This window comes from Lupinus angustifolius, chromosome LG20 (assembly GCF_001865875.1).
Source record: "Lupinus angustifolius cultivar Tanjil chromosome LG20, LupAngTanjil_v1.0, whole genome shotgun sequence".
NCBI classification, from domain to species: Eukaryota; Viridiplantae; Streptophyta; class Magnoliopsida; order Fabales; family Fabaceae; genus Lupinus; species Lupinus angustifolius.
The window spans coordinates 15,357,599-15,376,930 of NC_032028.1; the positions used below are offsets into that span (position 1 = coordinate 15,357,599).

General features: G+C 34.5%; 2 protein-coding genes and 1 long non-coding RNA gene across 5 annotated transcripts; 1 reads left to right on the top strand and 2 right to left on the bottom strand.

The window, feature by feature from the left end:
* On the top strand, positions 1,060–5,435 carry LOC109336759 (vacuolar protein-sorting-associated protein 37 homolog 1-like). Its single transcript, XM_019573556.1, has 7 exons — positions 1,060–1,277; positions 1,773–1,982; positions 2,848–2,935; positions 4,506–4,545; positions 4,629–4,675; positions 4,767–4,887; positions 4,999–5,435. Exons 1-7 carry the CDS (start codon positions 1,261–1,263, stop codon positions 5,157–5,159), a joined length of 684 nt encoding a protein of 227 aa, XP_019429101.1. The 5' UTR covers positions 1,060–1,260; the 3' UTR covers positions 5,160–5,435.
* On the bottom strand, positions 9,476–18,008 carry LOC109335049 (dnaJ homolog subfamily C member 28-like). Of its 3 annotated transcripts, none has more exons than XM_019571091.1 (4): positions 17,701–18,008; positions 10,256–10,586; positions 10,013–10,138; positions 9,476–9,661 (listed from the first exon to the last, which is right to left on the bottom strand). In XM_019571091.1, exons 1-3 carry the CDS (start codon positions 17,976–17,978, stop codon positions 10,043–10,045), a joined length of 705 nt encoding a protein of 234 aa, XP_019426636.1. In that variant the 5' UTR covers positions 17,979–18,008; the 3' UTR covers positions 9,476–9,661; positions 10,013–10,042. The 3 variants fall into 3 exon arrangements, with proteins under 3 accessions (XP_019426636.1, XP_019426635.1, XP_019426634.1); XM_019571090.1 differs by lacking the exon at positions 9,476–9,661 and adding an exon at positions 9,740–9,897; XM_019571089.1 differs by lacking the exon at positions 9,476–9,661 and having other exon boundaries at positions 9,740–10,138.
* LOC109335051 lies at positions 13,340–14,137 on the bottom strand. Its single transcript, XR_002106174.1, has 2 exons — positions 14,012–14,137; positions 13,340–13,863 (listed from the first exon to the last, which is right to left on the bottom strand). It is a non-coding gene; the product is annotated as an uncharacterized LOC109335051 (long non-coding RNA).

Genomic DNA, 19,332 nt, shown 5'->3' on the forward strand with positions numbered 1-19,332 from the left:
CTGATACCATGTGAATTCTACAAATCACGATGGTTACTTTCGAAGCTTTATGAGAAGACAAAGAATGAGAAAAGAGAAATGCTCGAAACAAAGTGAAACAAGGAGAAAATGCAAACATAATTCCAATGAAAGAATTGGAGAAAAATGATTCTCATTTAACTTGATTACACAATATAAGAAAGAATCTACTATATATAGAAAGTTAGTTAAATGACTAACTGGGTTTTATGAAATTACAAAATTGCCCCTTTCTATTTTAATCAACATTCAACTAACAATAACTATAGCTTCTATTTTAAGTAACATATACATCATTGTAAATAACGGTGACTCATAACTTGAGAAGTTTGATGCAAATCAATGTCGCTTGTAATACAAGTAATCATTCCTTCTTCATCTTTAATAGTTGACAATAAGTAAATGTCAACCTTAATTTCAATTTCAAAGACTTTTCTTACTAAGAAAATTTTATATATTTTATTTAACAAGTTTAAAGCTGCTTCAACCAAAATATTTGAAATAGCACATGTGCAACACAAAAATTGTTACATTAATGTTAGGATTTGATTAATAATCATTGCAATTATCACATACTATTCCTATTCTAATATTATAAATACAAAGGGTATCAACACAAAAACACACAATTGTTAAATTATCATTCATATTATTTAATTTTATTATTATTACATTAATTCCTTGACTTTGTTCTTCAGACATATATTTTTATAATTGTTTTTAGTTCATTGTATTTATAATAATGTATCAAAAAAAAGTTTATTGTATTTGATTTTTTTTCTTTCTAATTTTGTGAAAACCAATAGAACACGTACACGGGAACTTTATCCTAGAAGCTATTTTTTTTCTGTTTCTTTTGGCTTCTGTCCTCTCAATTACCAAAATAAGTAAATAAATATAAAAATAAGTTATTAAGTAGTTTTAGTCTTGGTTTAAAATCTAAAACTATTCTAGGTTAATAATTAAGAATGAGGTGTCGCATTTAACTAATTAATTAAAAAATAATATGAAATAAGATTATTATACAATATATCTAAATTATTATATTCTCCATTCTTCAAAAAATCGAAGAGAACGAAATTTCTCTGCGAAGATTGCTTCAGCGGGACAGAAAAGAATACGCGTAGTTCGTCGATTTAGATCGCAGAAGAGGACAACAATTTCAGAGTTTCGAAACTGATTTCAAACGTTTCTGTCGTTTCTTATTCGTTTAATAAATCGTCAATTCTGCCCCTCTCAGCAATGTTCAATAGATTCTGGTAATCCTCTCTTTTATTTCACAACTTTGTTTCAGATTTCATTTTTATAGTAATAATTTCATGTTATCCTTGATTCGGTTCATAAATAAATAGATAAAGCTTAGTATGTAGTTTGATATCCAATCATCCATTGTGAATTAGGAAGTAGTATATAGGTAATAGGATTGTAGCACTATTATGTGTACAACATAATTGGACTAATTTCTAGACAATTTTATATTACTTTTTGATATGAAATGACGGCCTAGTGCACAAGGCTACCCTATGTGGATGGGATGAGTTCTAGATATATGCAGCCTTACTACGGCAAGCGAAAAAAAAAAGACTGTTTTCAGGATTTGAACCAATAACCTTCATATTACAAGAGAAACAACTTTACCATTGCGCTGAGAATCACCCCTATGTTACTTTTTGGATATAAAAATCAAAATTGTCTATTTCAGAATTGTTTGTTCACAAAATATTGTTGATATGATTGATGTTGTTTGTGCAAAGGGGGTCACAAGACCAACAACAACCTCAGCCACGTCCTCTGGATGGTTCTTCACAGACGCAGTCATGGTATCCTCCATCGGTTTCCGCAGTGAGCTCCCCAAGTTCTTCTAGGCCTGCTACACCAAACGCCTCTTCCTTTGCATTGCATTCTTCTTCTCATGTTCCGCCTTCTGAAGCCGCTGGAGTTATTGCTGTTCTGAAAGACAAAAGGTAAGACCTACCCGTCCTTGAACAGCATGACTTAGTTTCTTCTGTTTCAATTTTTATTTATTTTAGGTATCGCTTTTAAAATGTGTGTGATTCTATTGTTTTGTCTCAACCTCGACAGCCTATAGTCTTTAAACCATTAACACTTCTTGGTTGGTTCTCTCTTTTGAGCCCTGGTAACTATTTAAGTATTGCCCAAAAAGTGAAAATTGAATGCTTATTGGGTTTATTAGTTTAAAATGCATTGCCATTGAATATCAACTTATGAAGGTGCCATGCCACTATCATATGTGTGCTTTTTCCTTTACTATGTATGATACTTGCATGACTTGTTTTTTACTTAAAATTTTGAAGAATAAGCAAGTATCTCGTTCTGTGGAGATATTAAAAGGGTTGTTACATATCTTTATCATGTATTCATGCTCAGTTCTCACAGTTAAGAATTTGTGGTTGGAGTTTCTGAAGATACCATGCTCCTGTGCTTTTGGTTTTCAATCTAAGGGAAGAAAAGCAAACTTTTGGAACACGCTGTCCATAAGTGATAAATGTTGTGTCTGTACTGATTCCTATAAATCCAAATTGCTTGCACAGTTACTTCACTATTTCTTTCAGATGATTGTTCCTTGTATTGAGATAACTGTCGTCTTAATTCTTAATTGTAGTTTTCTTTCTGTTTTCCTATTTCTAAATGCGGATATTTGTTTGTTGCTCTTGAGTGGATTCTGCATATTAGTATTTATCTAAATGGCTCTTATAATTTATTTACATCCTCTGACCTTTATTCAATCTGATGTTACGGATTATTTTATCTTTTTAACTATTAGTGACCTTGATTCTGTTTTTTTCTTTCTCTTCATAAATTGGCCAGTGTTGACGAATTACGGAAGCTTTTATCTGACAAAGATGCTTATCACCAGTTTTTACATTCACTAGATCAGGTCAAGATTCAAAATAATGTAAGTAGCATATATTTACTCTCCCTACATTTGCGTAGTCTTTTATAACCTTAGAACTGTATGTTTCATGCTTTGCTTACCCTAGTTAGTTGGTATATTTCATCTACTATGATTCTTCTCTTTGGAGCTGAAATATTTTTCCATTATAAGTTCGGAAATAGTTACTTTCATGGTAATGTTGAGGGTAGCTACGAGGTGTCTGGTTGTGTCTACATCCAGCCTAGAGAATTATATATTGAATAACTGTTTTTTTCAGCTCTGTGGTTATTGGTTTTAATTAATTTCATCATAGATGAAATTGTTGAATTATACTAGTAGCCTTTTATCAGAAGGGTTTTACCAGACTTGCTAGTATATGAGAGCTGTCCAAATATACCTGGGGGGTCCAAGGTTGCTCTGGTACGGTGGTTGTCTTCCAGGAATGCTTCTCCAAGTGGTAGAGCATATGGGGTATCTGCAGAAGTGCCCCAACTATCAAGTCATTAAGGGAATTGGATGGGTGTGTCATAGAATCTGAATATCTTACCTGGTGAGCATTGGACAGACTATTTATATGGATGGGTGTATCATAGAATCTGAATCCTTCATTGTCCGACAAGTATAGAATTAGACCTTTCCTTCACCTGTTATGTGAGGGTCTTTCTGTTGTTATGCTTGAGAGAGGGAAAGGATGAATCTCATGAAATGCTGGAGTCACATGTCATATTCTCTGCTAAGCTGGTCAGGTTTGTTTCTACCGAAGGAAGGTGTGGCAGCCCAAGATGGATCTCAGTGATGATGGGCCTAGGGTTGTTAGTTAGGCCAAAATGAGGAGGTCCTGGAGGTCTGGTCTGGATTAATGGGCACTTATCCTTTCACTTGATTTTGCCGTGTTCATGATATTGTCTGTAAGTTCACAAAAACATGTATATAGATTAGTGCTAATTACCACCAAGTGTGTAGATCAACCGGTTCGGGTTGTTCTAGCTTAAAGCGGAGGTCTCAGGTTTGAGTTCCTGGGAATTCAACTGTGTTAAATACTTGGTAGGGAGAGCTTTGCCACCCTTGGTGGTCTTGCGTGGCTCGAAATGATTTCGTCAGTATAGGATAACTGTGGTATACCAAAAGAAGATTGGTGGCTAATTGGCTGCTGTATACTGTTTTAAACTATGGTTATGTACGAAATATTTTTGTTGAATTATGCTTTTTTCATGATAGATTGAGGAAGAGTGTCAACCTTATCAGGTTTGCATCACCCTCGGGATGATGGGGCTTAACTCAGCGACCCATGGTGCCTATTATGGCTGCATCCCCTTGGTGCTTGATGTGCCTTTGTCCTGCAAATTATTTACATTGCCTTCTATTTTGATATGCACACTAGAAGTGTCAATGCCAGCAACTGCATTTACACTGCATCCTTTGTGACCAAACAATTGGAATGGCTTTTAATTTACACATTTCATTCACCTAATACTACCACGCAAGTTAATGTAAAGCTTCAGTTGGGCTATCAAAATTTAGATAGAGACATATGCTGGAATCTGTATCTGCTACTGTTTTTAACAATTTTTTTACCTGATGATATTATCAGCTAAAAGATGAACTTTCCAAGGAGAATATGCAGCTTGTCGGTGAGTTATTGAAGTCCTTTTATTTGTTGTGATGGTTGTTAAATATTGCATAGCTTCTCAGACAAGTTTTGTTTTTGATTCAGAGGAAAATCTACAAAAGGAACCTCGTATTGTTGAACTTAGAAATCAGGTAAGATCACCATCCTTTAATTTATTAGCTTATTTTTAAAATTGTTATTCTAAGTAGTAAAAGAAATGACCCTCTCCTCCTATGGAAACAGTGTAGAATAATTCGGACAACTGAGCTAGCTGCTGCTCAGGAGAAACTGAATGAGCTTGAGAAGCAGAAAGAAGAAATGTTGAAGTTGAACTCTCCAGCCTCCCTTCTCCAAAGGATCCAAGGTATAATGTGAAACGATAATTTGCGGTCATAGTTACGGCGATCACAAAATTTAATCATTATCACGACCTGGTTGTGTTCATATATGTGATCATCTTAAATAATTATTCCAGATGCTATGAATGTGACCGAAGAGGAATCCGAAAATCTGCACCAACAACTCCTGGACAGAGAGATTGACCTTGCAGGATTTTTGCAGAAATACAAGAAGCTACGCACCGCCTACCACAGGAAAAGTCTCATTCATCTTGCAGCTAAAACATCAAACATATGAACATCACATACAGAGTTCGAACATTGAAATGTTACTCCTTATTTGTCAAGTGTGTTTGATTTTTGTTCCATTCTTGTCTATATAGTAGTCACTGGTCTAAGATACATGCTACCTATTCTAGTTATAATATTGGCCGCTTGTAATCTTTGAAATTATGTGTATTTTCATGTTTAAGTAGTTTTACAACTGTTTTTTTCTTCAGTTTCTGCTTTTCTACCATGAATAAGATTTGTGGAAATTAGCTGTAGCTAATGATATCTTCACTATTATAGTGTCTGCATTTGTGATCTACATTTGTGTTTTGACACATATATAATAGTGCGTTTCCTTTTTGTCCCCCCACTTCCCCCTTTTTCTTCGGGTTAAGTTGAGCAAGTATATCATAACGTACTTCTAACATACAATTATTTTGATGCATCTTTATAATCTGTTTGTGAATTCAGTTTTGGAATGGAATGTAGGGAAAATAAGGCTTAAAGAGCTATGAAATGCACTTGCATAGTAACTGAAACTTTTATTTTCTATTATTTTCCTTTCAAAACTTAACTTTTAAACATACCCTTGGGGTATTCATTTTCATCCATTTGATGATGGCCCTTTAGAAATTTTGGTGGAGTTTGTTTTTGTTACATTAAAGTTCAGGTGATCTACCTGAAAGGAGCTCAATCATGTTGAAGCCATAACTATGGGCTCATTAGAATTTCATCATGACGGAAATTCTATTTATCCTCTTTCATATAAGATATTGCTACTTGTTTGTGCAGTAGATTCATGACTGAACAATGTTTTATCCAATAACTTTATATAATAAATTTTGGTACATTTTTTTTATCCTTAGTGTATTTTCTATATCAAAAGTATATTACTCTATGCCATGTAGGAATGATAACAAGGCGGATTGGGGTCGGGTTTATGCTTATCCAACCCTGAACCTGAAATCCAAAGCCTGAACCTGAACTCGATGAAGTTGAAATTAACAATATCATCCTCGAACCCAATGGGAAATTTGAAAAAAAAAAAAGATAAAGATGTAGTTGTTGCAATGATGAAATCATAAGGCAATGCAAGAATTGGTTGATGGCACTAGAACAACTGGCTTTGGTAAATGCATTGTCTTATGATTGGGAAATGACAGCAAACTAAGGAAATACAAACATCAGTTTGTACTCCATTTAGACAAAAAAACAATAACAACACTGTATCTGATGGTTACGAGAAGGGTGTGGAGTAGGATATCAACTGTACCTAATCCAAACTTAACATTTGGGATCGGGTTTTACTCGAAACCGAATTCAATCATAGCGGATTTTCTCTATTAAATTTGGATTGGATTCAGATGAATACCCATAAGTTTGGTTTATATTATCATCCCTAATGCTTTGTGATTGAGGGAATAAAATATCTTCAATCAAAAAGTTACTAATTAAGTATTTTATTGATTAATTACACCAAGTAACAAATGAAGTAACACATCTTCCCTAAAAATTATTTTTCCTTTGTCTAGAAGTCCTAAAAGAAAACTATCAAACATTAATGTTCATTTGGTTGTACAAGAGAAAGTAAGAAGAGAAAAATAGACTAAAAAGAGATAAATATAATAAATTTTTGTGTTGTTTGGTTTTAGATAAAAAGAAAAGAAAGAGAGGAGAAAAATCTCTCTCAAATCTCTCGAATAAAGATCTATTATCTAAAATAATGTCATAAATTTTTTCTCATACTAATGAAAACATATCATGTCAATTAAAAAAAAATTAAAATAGACATTATTTTTTTTGTTTTAGCTTCGTTGTCAGTGGTGCGAAACATAATTTTTTTTGGTATATTGAAAAAAAGAACAATACTATAAGAAAAATCTAGATCTAAGAGCTCCAAAACATAAATAGGAGGAAGATCTCAATGCTGGGTAGAAGTAATCATAAGATCCCCAAATTTAGCTAAGATTTTGAGACATGGTGAGACATTAAATATTTGTTCCATTTTCTCTCCACAAGAGGAGAAACAAAATGAATAAGTCTCACTCCACTTTTCTTTCTCTCTTCCCACACTCTTTTCTAAACCAAAGGAGAGAGATTATTTTTTAACTTCTCTCCCCTCCTTCTCTTTTTCCTATCCGTCTATTCTATCAAATGGAGCATAAAGCACTGTTGTGAAAAAAAAACTGTACATTAGTGAGGAGTGCAATAAGCTGATCATATCACCTGCATTACTCTAGATTAACATGTCCTCCATTAAACTAAGGATAACAAGTCATAAAACTATCATCTCTGATTCAAGACCAAAACAGTGTCAGCTTAAATAAAAATCTAATTTCAATTGTTAGGCACTAGTCTCCTTTAATTTGGTAACATCAGTATGTTTTGTTTCTTTCAACTAGTTTTGATATCTTCTTATGTTAACTTTGATACACTGTTAGTATAAATAATTTTTATATCATTGTTCAATAATGTATCGTCGCATTATGTTTTGACTATTATAATAATTTATTTTAAACATCACACGAGCGGTAATATATGATTTGTTGAGTAAAAAATTTACACTAAAATATAACAAAATAAGTCCTTATAGTTTCCCTTAAATCCTTATTTGCAATAATAAGTTTGTTGAGGGATAACTTCACTTGAACAGCTTGATATATATTAGAGTATACTCAATGGTTAACTGAGATTTCAAAGCTGAAATTTCTCCTCGATCATCAATAGGTTTAGTCAAAACATTTATAATACGATCCAAATAAGCCTAACTTATTGGTATTTGAGTAATTCTTCATCTTGCTTTTAGGGAACTTCCCTATTGTATCATCAAACCATCACCCATTAATACAATACCAACATTATTTGATTCTAAACTCAAAGCAAGTCTATAGTACCCTCTTCAAATTCTACTAATTCACCAACCATTACTTCATCAAAACCATAAATATAGCAATGCACACATTCTCAGTTCTTAAATAAATCTCAACTTGTTTTAACCTAATACATTTTGTTCGTAAATGGACCATTTTATAATTGTTCATATTTCTGAGCAAATTAAGAACTTTTACCCTAATATATTTTGTTCGTAAATGAACCTCACCATTTATCTACTTTCTATCGTGTTCACTCAAGCAAGCATTGTTAAATGGTTGAAATTATACATTTAAATTTGTTCATTTGAATGGGCGCAATTAAATGTCAATTTTATACTTTTAGCAACGCTCATTCAAGCGAGCGCCATTAAATGTTTACTTTATACTTTTAATAACGCTCACTTAAAAGAGCGTTGTTAAATATCTATTTTTTACTTTTAATAGCACGCATTCAAACGAGTGTTGTTAAATGTATATTTTTAACAACACACATTCAAACGAGTGTTGTTAAATGTCTACTTTTAATATCGCTCACTCAAATGAGCGTTGTTAAATGTTTATTTTCTATTTTCAACAGTGTTCGTTTGTTCGTTCAAACGAATGCTGTTAAATGTCACTTTATCTGAATACGAAGAAAATAGAGTCGTTGCACTTTCTTCCCATTTTCATTGTTGGTTAATACGTTTTTCACTCTCTTTATTCATATTTTGATTATTTTAAGGGCTTTGTGGAAATAAGAACTATATTCTAATTAGAGAACGATTCTCTATTTACGGACAAGAACGTATCACTCACAATGGTACCAAAGTTTACTGATTGTCCTTATTTTGTTAAGGACTACTGCTGGAGATGCTCTTATATAGTTATGTTAAATGATCAAACTATATAAATTACTCTATATAGTGCTACCAAGTGGTGTAAGACTCTACTGGATCATTAAGGTTGAAAGTTCGATTCTTGAGAGTACCACTTGTTGGGAGGGACAACCACGAACTCCGAAATATATTAGTTCTTTACCAAAAAAGGTAGGGATATCATTTATAGTACAAAAAAATCAATTGTGACAGTTTGTCTTGAAAATGGGCTTTATTTAAAAGAAATAAAAAATTATACTACCATTAGAAAATGCAATGATAGGCTACCAACAAGACATTTTAGTGGTGTAAAACTTTACTAGATGCCCAGGATGATCAAAAGGTTAAATGATCAATTCCTAATAGCGACACATGTTATCAGGGATCATCACACACTCTAAAAGATATTAGTTCATTGTCCATATGGTGAGAATGTCTTTGTTAATACAAAAAAACATACTGTGATTAACATACTTTCATATTGTAAAATTGTCAAGTGTTGTAAGAAAGATAAAGGCACTAATAAAACTACTATTCGACATAACAATGACAAATTGAACAATTTGCTTACTAATATGAATCTATCCAAATACCATTTCACCTAGCAGAAGAAATAGTCTTTGACATAACCTCATAATTGCATCTATTCTATAAACTTAGATTTATAATATCTAGGAGACTAGGACTAATGTGATTTAATTGCTTGGTATGTAGATAATGTTAACCATCTTCCTCCAAAGAGCAGAAGGAATTTGGAAAACATGAATTCCATTATCATGACCAGAACTATTTGCCGAATTTCACTGCCAAAAAAAGAAATCTCACTCAGACTCAAACCAGACTAGCCAATATTTACAACAAATAACCTCTTCCCAAAAACCGAGAACTACAGTTGCCTTCTGCAAAAGATAGCATTTCAATGCATAAAGCCATAAACAGTATAGTACAATTTTCAACTAGTGAAAAGATTATTGTGTTACATTCAATCCAGTATAATTTCTTCTGTTTTCCTTTGTTGTACATGGTGAAGGTCGGAACACTGACCAATGTAATAAACCATATAAGTACCAACTAGGAACAAAATAGGAATCAATGATAGTTGAACTGTTGATTAATATCAGGAAATTTTGATTTTATACTATAGGAAACTTAACCGGCTAAAAGCTAAATAACAACATTGAGTCTCATTCTTCTTCTTCTTCTACATAACCTAGCTCTTTCTCCCACTTAAGACCACACATTTGGCGACCAAAAGGCACAATGAGATTATACCGGAAAACCTGCAAAAACAGAAAGTAGAATATCAAAAACATCATTCCAAGTTTGAAAGGACTAAGAATTTATTTCAATGTTCAATACCCATCAACACTTCAACAAATCAAAATGGTTTAAGTCACCTTATTGTTGATTTCTTTTAACTGCAATTTCAAATCCTCTGAACTTTCAACCCACTTAGAGTGATCTCCTCTGCATTTATCTGCCCATGCTTTCTTCAAGGATGCCCTCCATTGGGATATTGTAGATCTTATCTCTTTGTTAAGCTCGATCCACTCCGGTGCACATCCATTTTTCGACAGGATTCTGTATAAGGTGTCTTCCGCTGGATCTGCATGAGGATTTGTGTCAAGCTTAAGTGGCTTGCCTTTTCCAGGCAAATTCTCAAAATGTCCTTCTTCCATGGAATGCCATATTCTTTGCTCAACAACATTCACTATGTCAGTTTCTGACCTGTCCAATAACCAACAAATGTAACACTATGATGAGAAAGTGAACACAGTCACTACATCACAGAAGAGTTTCATTATTTGATTAACTATACTGAAAATCAACTCCATATAAGTATAAACAAACACCTCACTAGTTTTCTCTGCCTGAAAGACATGGCCTTACATATGAGCAAATGTTGCTCATGAAATTAAATCTCACAAAATATCGGTTTCAGGGTCAGTTATGCTGTATTGTGCATCAAGTGCACCTATACCTTGCCATGAGACACAATACTAACGCATTTGGTGCACTGTACAGTTTACTGGTTTCATTTCAACTTTCAACTTTCAAATCTTTTTGCTACATTTGCATATGAAAATATGAAGTTCTTCTCGTTTCATGTTTCATTTGCTTAATGAATGTCATGTTCACAATCTACTAAGAATACTAAATTTTTTAGAGATGAATATGCAATAACATAAAGCAGAACGGTGTCATTTTTGTCCATAGCTACGTAATTCTCTGATTTATCCTACGTACCGCATGCCGAATTCACCATGCCAAGTGTACCACATATCTGGTTCGTCATAGAGAGTGTCTCATAAAATTAATGTAAAAAAGTAATGAACCATATGAAGTGAACTATATCCATGTACCCCTACGGCATATTAGGCAAATATAATTTAGCCATTCACAAATAGCTCCTTTATCCATATAAATTGATATGTTGTAATTTCAAGATATCAGAAGATAAGAGCAACTTAAATGACCTATTACATCCAGAATTATCGAAGTGTTTGTGTGCAGTATGCTTGTTAGACAGAAAATCTAATGTGCACTTTTTCTGTCATGTGATCTTAATGAGAGAAATATGAAATAGGCTTATTAATGACATAAGATATGTGAAATTTAGTTTATAATTCTATGTCTACTTCTTTTCTACACGCGCCATACATACATTGAAAAAAAGAGGAGGAAAATATGTGTATCAAATAAAGTTAGAGAGGGAGAGGCAAAGAAAGAGTTTTAAAATTTGTAAAGTAAGAATTGGAAGTAAGGAATTAAACATGATAACCTTTTATATGAGAAGGTTATTTGTGTTGGAAAAATAGAACCAAATTTCGTCCCAAGAGTGATGTAAAATGAAAAAGCAGCATACAAATAAAATAGAAGTATAAAACAACTAGACCGAATTCAGAAAATATCCCGTCTATAAAAAATAGGACTATACTATTATTTCACTAAGATTTCTCATGATGAAATACAATATATGTAGTATTTCACTAAGAGATCTGTATGCACTATGTTGCTTATCTTTCCCTTTCTCAAAGTTCTCTTTATGTACTAAATGAGGAATAATTGTGCATAAATTAATACATCATGTACTAGCAATATTAAATACTATGATATCGAATCAATTAAGGAGAGATTCCAAGAATTTGATATTGAAAGTACAGTCCATGGGTTCGTTCCCTATGTGGCTTTCCCTCTCTCTAGGGTAATCAACTTCCAATTTCAACTAAATATTTTTTACATTAAAAAATACGTCATGCACTATTTGTGTATTAATTTTATCAAATGAGGAAAATCAACCCACCATGATTTGCCTATGTACAAGCCATATTGAGCATGGAACAAGTTGCCACAAACCTTAATTGACTAAGCCAAGTTGGCTCATGACCGAGCCAGGTTGGAAAACCTGACCGAGGAAAACTCAACATTGACTGAGCAGAGTTGCCCGTGACTGTATCTCTCTGACCGAGACGACCAAACCATGACTGAGGCTTGCTGACATTGACCCTAATTCTAGGTGACACATCAGATGCACCTTTTATGTAACTTGACGCCCAAGCAATCTTTGTAAATGGAATTTTTAACATGTGCCATAATTAGAATAAGTTACTTAGGAGTTAGTTAGACTTTTCCATTCATGTTATTCATGTATAAATACAATAGTTTCAGAGTTTTATTAATTCATTCAAGAATTTCCAAAAGCGTTATCAATAAAAGAGGTATTGTTGAATCATATTCTCTAGTTCTTCATGTCTTTGGATTGTTAATCCATAATTTGTTAGAATTTCAAGTTCTTTTAAATTTCATTAATGTGTTAATAATAATACATAATTATTAATCATATACAATTGTGATGTCTTTTTCTTAGGTAATTGTCATTGTTCGTAAGGCATTACTATGCTTTTATGGATTTTTGAACCATGATTTGTGTAGTTCCCTTAAATTTTAATGTTGCACATTTGACAGCTGAATCAAATCATTCTTCAACCTTATTGAGTCACACACTTCTTCATCACATGTATAGAAGTTCAACATACAGATGGATAAGCTCTTTTATGCTCACTAATTTATCAGAATCATACACCTTATTAAAAAAATTGATAACTTTTTTAATAGAAGTTAATTTATATTTTGTAATGAGGTAGTTGGTTATCATTGGTAGCAAAAAGAGCAATATAAAATAGAGTATAAATTTTTTTATTCATATATTATAAATCGAGTACAAGAGTATTTGCTTAGAGTCTAATGGTGCAGATTTAAGACTATGGTATAAGTATTATCCAAAAGAGTATACTTTGCATTAAAGTTCAGTTTTTTTTATATTTGGTACAATATTCACCATTTAATTATATTTTTCATTAATGTTGTATGCTACAATGACATTTTAAAATATTCTTATATTGTGTGTGCATTAACTACACATAATGGTACTAATCATTCATCACATTGAATGATCGATTATTCGATTTATCCATCCAACACAAATAAACACATCTCATACTTTATATTAAAAAAAACCCATTCAGTCTGACAGTGCAAGACAACGAAACCTCAAATTTGCAATATGCCCCCAGGATATTTATCTTGTTTGCTCTTATACCCCGGCAATATTGGTAGCATCACATTTGAAACATTATTATCACACGACCAAAAAGGAACATTCTATACTCAGCATTATACAATGAAATAACAAAACCACGCATTGTAGGTTGTCCCATTACAACCCTGATATCCAATATTAAGGAGGAAAAAATTCTATCACTGTTAAATTAAAATACCGAACTGGAACTCACCATTCTCATACTTAAATCATGATTCAGCATTTGTCTATGGAAATTAATCAAAGATTTGGTGAATATGGGAAAATCCATAGCCAGTACCCAAAGCACACTCCGGGGTCAAACACAGTTTTTAACAACAGTTTGACTTCTGCAGATTTAAATCATTGCAGTAAACCAGCCTCCTTCAGAGCACCTTTATAGTCTTCAACACTGTTTCTCTGTACCTGCATCTCAGAACATTAGGGAAATTATGTTGGGTAAGATGCATACCTTCATATTATAACAAGAATACCAAGTCATAATCAAATTTGAAAATTCATCATTTTGCATCATACTGCATGGAGTATCAAAAACCAAGCACCATTATCATACCTCTGTCACATGGGTGCCAAAGTGGTTCTCAATCTTTTTCATAAGCTTTTCATCCCTTTCATCACATATCAGGTTAAATACAGCCCCTGTAGAATCAAACAAAACAAACGGAAATCATCTTTACTATTTTGCATTGTTCCTGAAAAAAACATGCATGAGTAAAATTGCAATTTATAATTGACTTGCTTTAGAATAAGAGGATAAAGCACAAATCAAGTAAGGCCCGACAAGCACATATTACAACACAACCCCAACTGAGCAGGGTCAACCAGTTGAACTAAAGATCTGTTTGGTTGAGTATCTAAAAAAATGAAGTTGACACAGTAAGTCAGTATACATAATTAATTATAAATCCTCAATTTCTTAATCTAGACCTTGTTATGTCCACACACACACAAAACTTTCCACACATCTACTTAACTTCTTTGAAATATCACTAGTTCCAGTAGAGTAATTAGAACCAACATCACTTCTTGAACCAATCAGACAGAGTGGAAACGAAATTACCCCTTTGAGGAAAATAATACAAACTAAACAGTTAAGGCTCAAGTTTATCCTTTAATCAAGGTTCTATATCTCAGACCATGATAAACACTGGTATCAAATCTGGAATTAGAGATAGAATAGAAGAAGAATTTATGCAAGATCAATGTGATCTTGATCAGAAAGTATGTATTATTTCACTGAAAATGTGTATACAAGAGAGAGAACTATAAGAAAATAACTGCCCTAACTGATTTCCTAAACCAGTCCCAATTTCCAATTTCTCCAAAAGTGAGTTATTAACCATCCTAACTTCTATTTATAGCTGTAGTTAGTTAGGTCTCTTATTCCTTCTAATATACACTTGCCTAATAGGGGGTCTACTATACACCCGACCCCTATCAATACCCCCCTCCCTAAAAGAGTCACCTTGTCCTCAAGGGGAAAAGAAGGAAACTTCTTTTATAATAAAGTTGCTATCTCTCATGAATTATTGCATTCGGGCAACTATGCCCACTTCACCAAAACTTCAATTTGTCCTTGTTGTATCTTCCGGTTGCACTTCTAGTTCATAATCCTCATTCAACATCGAAGGTAGAGGCTGTGGATGTTGATTGGGCTTGAGTGCCTTCTTCAACAAGGATACATGAAAAACAGGATGTATTTTAGAGTGGCTTGCCAACTCTAGCTTATAAGCTACTACCTCCACCTTGCCAATCACCTGGTAAGGACCGTAAAATCGAGGAGCCAACTTCATATAAGGCCTAACCACCAAGGACTTCAGCTTATACGGCTGAATTTTTAGATACACCCAGTCCCCTTCCTGAAAATCCACCTGCCTTCTATGTTTGTCCGCATGCTTCTTCATCTGACCTTGACCTCTCAATAAATTTTCTTTGAGCTCGGCCAATATCTCATCTCGTTGCTGAAGCATTCGGTTCACATCCTCCACCTTGGAAGGAAATTCGGCTGCCTTCATCAACATAGGAGGATCCCAACCATATAGGGCCCTAAATGGGGTCATACCCGCTGCACCATGGTACGTAGTGTTACACCAGAATTCCGCCCAAGATAACCATTTAAGCCAATGGGTCGGTTTAGGATCCACAAAACACCATAGGTAATTTTCAAGGCACTGGTTGACCACTTCTGTCTGACCATCGGTCTGCGGGTGATAGGAAGTACCGAGTTTTAACTGAGTGCCGACCAACCTGAACAACTCCTTCTAGAAACTACTTAAAAAAATAGGATCCCGATCAGATACTATTGAAGACGGAAAACCATGCAGCTTCACCACTTCCTAGATAAACACCATAGCCACCTCCTTCGTCGTGTAAGGATGACCTAGAGCATAATAATGGGCATACTTCGTTAATCTATCTACCACCACGAATATAGTATCCTTCCCACTAAGGTAAACCCCCAACAAAATCCATCGAAATATCCATCCAAACCTGTGATGGAATCTACAACGGCTGCAATAATCCCCCAGGGGTCAATGTGGAATACTTATGCCTCTGACAGACATCACACTCTTCCACGAATGTCTTGATGTCTTTTTTCATGCCATTCCAGAACAAGCAACTGGCCACCCTTTTGTAAGTCCGGAAAAATCCTGAATGCCCTCCCATAGGCGTTTCATGACACTCCTTCAGTATAAGAGGAATCCGGGCCGACTGTCGGGAAATCACTAACTTCCCCTTATACAACAATAAGCCTTTTTTAAACTCAAACCCAACATGAGAGTGAGGTGCTATCATCAAATCTTGTATCATCTGCTTCCACTTCGAATCTTGCTCTACCTCTAGTGTCCAAACTTCGACATCAGCTAAGGATACCAAGGAAATTGCAGCATACATTTCCCTTTGGGACAAAGCATCAACCACATCATTCTCCCTCCCCGGCTTGAATTGTATCTCGAAGTCTATACCAATCAGCTTCACGGCCCATTTGAATTGTATCTCAAAGTCCATACCAATCAGCTTCACGGCCCATTTGAATTGTATCTCAAAGTCCATACCAATCAGCTTCACGGCCCATTTGAATTGTATCTCAAAGTCCATACCAATCAGCTTCACGACCCATTTGAATTGTTCAGCCGTGAACAACCTCTGATCATTGAGAAATTTCAAACTCCGCTGATCCGTCTTGATGATGAAATGTCTACCCAACAAATAGTGCCTCCATCACTGAATTGCCTGCACAAACGCCATCAGTTCTCTCTCATAGACCGACTTCTGTTGGGCTCTCACAAACAAGCCTTGACTCCAAAAAGCCAACAGTCTACCTGACTGCATCAACACTGCTCCCAACCCCTTGCTAGAAGCGTCAGTCTCCACCGTGAATACCTGAGAAAAATCAGGCACTGCCAAAAGAGGTAAATCAGTCATTGCTTTTTTCAACAATTCAAAAGCTTCCGTGTCATGTGCAGTCCATTTATAAGCATATTTTTTCAACAAATCAGTGAGTGGCTTGGCCAATTTGCCATAGTCACGAACAAACCTCCTATAGTAACATGTGAGTCCCAAGAAACCCCTCAACCCCCAGACGTCTTTCGGTATGGGCCAAGAACACATCGCTTCTACCTTGGCTTGGTCAGCCTCCACCCCTTTCTCTGAAATAATGTGACCCAAATACTCCAAACGCTTTTGCCCGAAGCTACACTTCTTCTTATTGGCCTTGAGACTATGTTTCTGCATGAGCTCCAACACTTGCCGTAAATGACCCACATGAGTAACTATGTCATTACTAAAGACCAATATGTCATCGAAGAAATCCAGTACAAACCTTCGTAAGAACGGCTTGAGAACCTTGTTCATGAGTGCTTGAAAAATGGAAGGTGCATTAGTGAGACCGAAAGGTATCAGTAGGAACTCGTAGTGTCCTTCATGGGTTCGGAATGCAGTCTTCTCTATGTCCTCCTCACGCATACGGATCTGATGGTATCCCGACTTCAAGTCAATTAAAAAAAAATATTGGCCCCCCTAGTTCATCCAACAACTCCTCAATACTCGGAATAGGAAATTTATTCGGAATTGTCACCTTGTTTAGAGACCGGTAATCCATACAAAACCTCCACCCCCCATCTTTCTTCTTGACCAAGATAATAGGACTAGCATAGGGGCTTATACTTGGTCTAATAACTCCAACGTGCAATAAGAGAGAGAGAGAGAGAGAGAGAGAGAGAGAGAGAGAGAGAGATAAACCTGACATTGTTGCGTTGGCCTCTGAGCTCGGGAGGAAGTTTGCGATCATTAACGGCGTCAATTACAACGGAAAGACGATCACCAAGCTTGTGCTTCTTATCTTGTTTGGGAGGAGATTTACATTTACCTGATGAAGAAGAAGAAGAGGAAGAAGAAGAAGAGGAAGAAGAAGAAGAAGAAGAAGAAGAAGAGGCGCATCGAGTTGCGTGGAGGATGATGGGTTTCGCGGTATGTAAGTTAATGATAGTAATACTTCTTCTAAGCCGGGTGGTTGCCATCCTCTCTCTCTCTCTCTCTCTCTCTTCATTTTCAACCTTCCTGCTTTTATATTCATTTCGTAAGTTTGTTTCCATGGGTTCGTTCCCTATGTGGCTTTCCCTCTCTCTAGGGTAATCAACTTCCAATTTCAACTAAATATTTTTTACATTAAAAAATACGTCATGCACTATTTGTGTATTAATTTTATCAAATGAGGAAAATCAACCCACCATGATTTGCCTATGTACAAGCCATATTGAGCATGGAACAAGTTGCCACAAACCTTAATTGACTAAGCCAAGTTGGCTCATGACCGAGCCAGGTTGGAAAACCTGACCGAGGAAAACTCAACATTGACTGAGCAGAGTTGCCCGTGACTGTATCTCTCTGACCGAGACGACCAAACCATGACTGAGGCTTGCTGACATTGACCCTAATTCTAGGTGACACATCAGATGCACCTTTTATGTAACTTGACGCCCAAGCAATCTTTGTAAATGGAATTTTTAACATGTGCCATAATTAGAATAAGTTACTTAGGAGTTAGTTAGACTTTTCCATTCATGTTATTCATGTATAAATACAATAGTTTCAGAGTTTTATTAATTCATTCAAGAATTTCCAAAAGCGTTATCAATAAAAGAGGTATTGTTGAATCATATTCTCTAGTTCTTCATGTCTTTGGATTGTTAATCCATAATTTGTTAGAATTTCAAGTTCTTTTAAATTTCATTAATGTGTTAATAATAATACATAATTATTAATCATATACAATTGTGATGTCTTTTTCTTAGGTAATTGTCATTGTTCGTAAGGCATTACTATGCTTTTATGGATTTTTGAACCATGATTTGTGTAGTTCCCTTAAATTTTAATGTTGCACATTTGACAGCTGAATCAAATCATTCTTCAACCTTATTGAGTCACACACTTCTTCATCACATGTATAGAAGTTCAACATACAGATGGATAAGCTCTTTTATGCTCACTAATTTATCAGAATCATACACCTTATTAAAAAAATTGATAACTTTTTTAATAGAAGTTAATTTATATTTTGTAATGAGGTAGTTGGTTATCATTGGTAGCAAAAAGAGCAATATAAAATAGAGTATAAATTTTTTTATTCATATATTATAAATCGAGTACAAGAGTATTTGCTTAGAGTCTAATGGTGCAGATTTAAGACTATGGTATAAGTATTATCCAAAAGAGTATACTTTGCATTAAAGTTCAGTTTTTTTTATATTTGGTACAATATTCACCATTTAATTATATTTTTCATTAATGTTGTATGCTACAATGACATTTTAAAATATTCTTATATTGTGTGTGCATTAACTACACATAATGGTACTAATCATTCATCACATT

Excerpts from the sequence above, each read along its gene's own strand:
- LOC109336759 (XM_019573556.1), top strand. Across the intron at positions 1,983-2,847 it reads GCTGTTCTGAAAGACAAAAG|TGTTGACGAATTACGGAAGC; the intron begins GTAAGACCTACC and ends TAAATTGGCCAG. Across the intron at positions 4,546-4,628 it reads GGAGAATATGCAGCTTGTCG|AGGAAAATCTACAAAAGGAA; the intron begins GTGAGTTATTGA and ends TTTTTGATTCAG.
- LOC109335049 (XM_019571091.1), bottom strand. The coding sequence starts at position 17,978 with ATGGCAACCACCCGGCTTAGAAGAAGTATTACTATCATTAACTTACAT. Across the intron at positions 10,587-17,700 it reads GGCCAACGCAACAATGTCAG|GTCAGAAACTGACATAGTGA; the intron begins GTTTATCTCTCT and ends GTTATTGGACAG. Across the intron at positions 10,139-10,255 it reads TAAAAGAAATCAACAATAAG|GTTTTCCGGTATAATCTCAT; the intron begins GTGACTTAAACC and ends CTGTTTTTGCAG.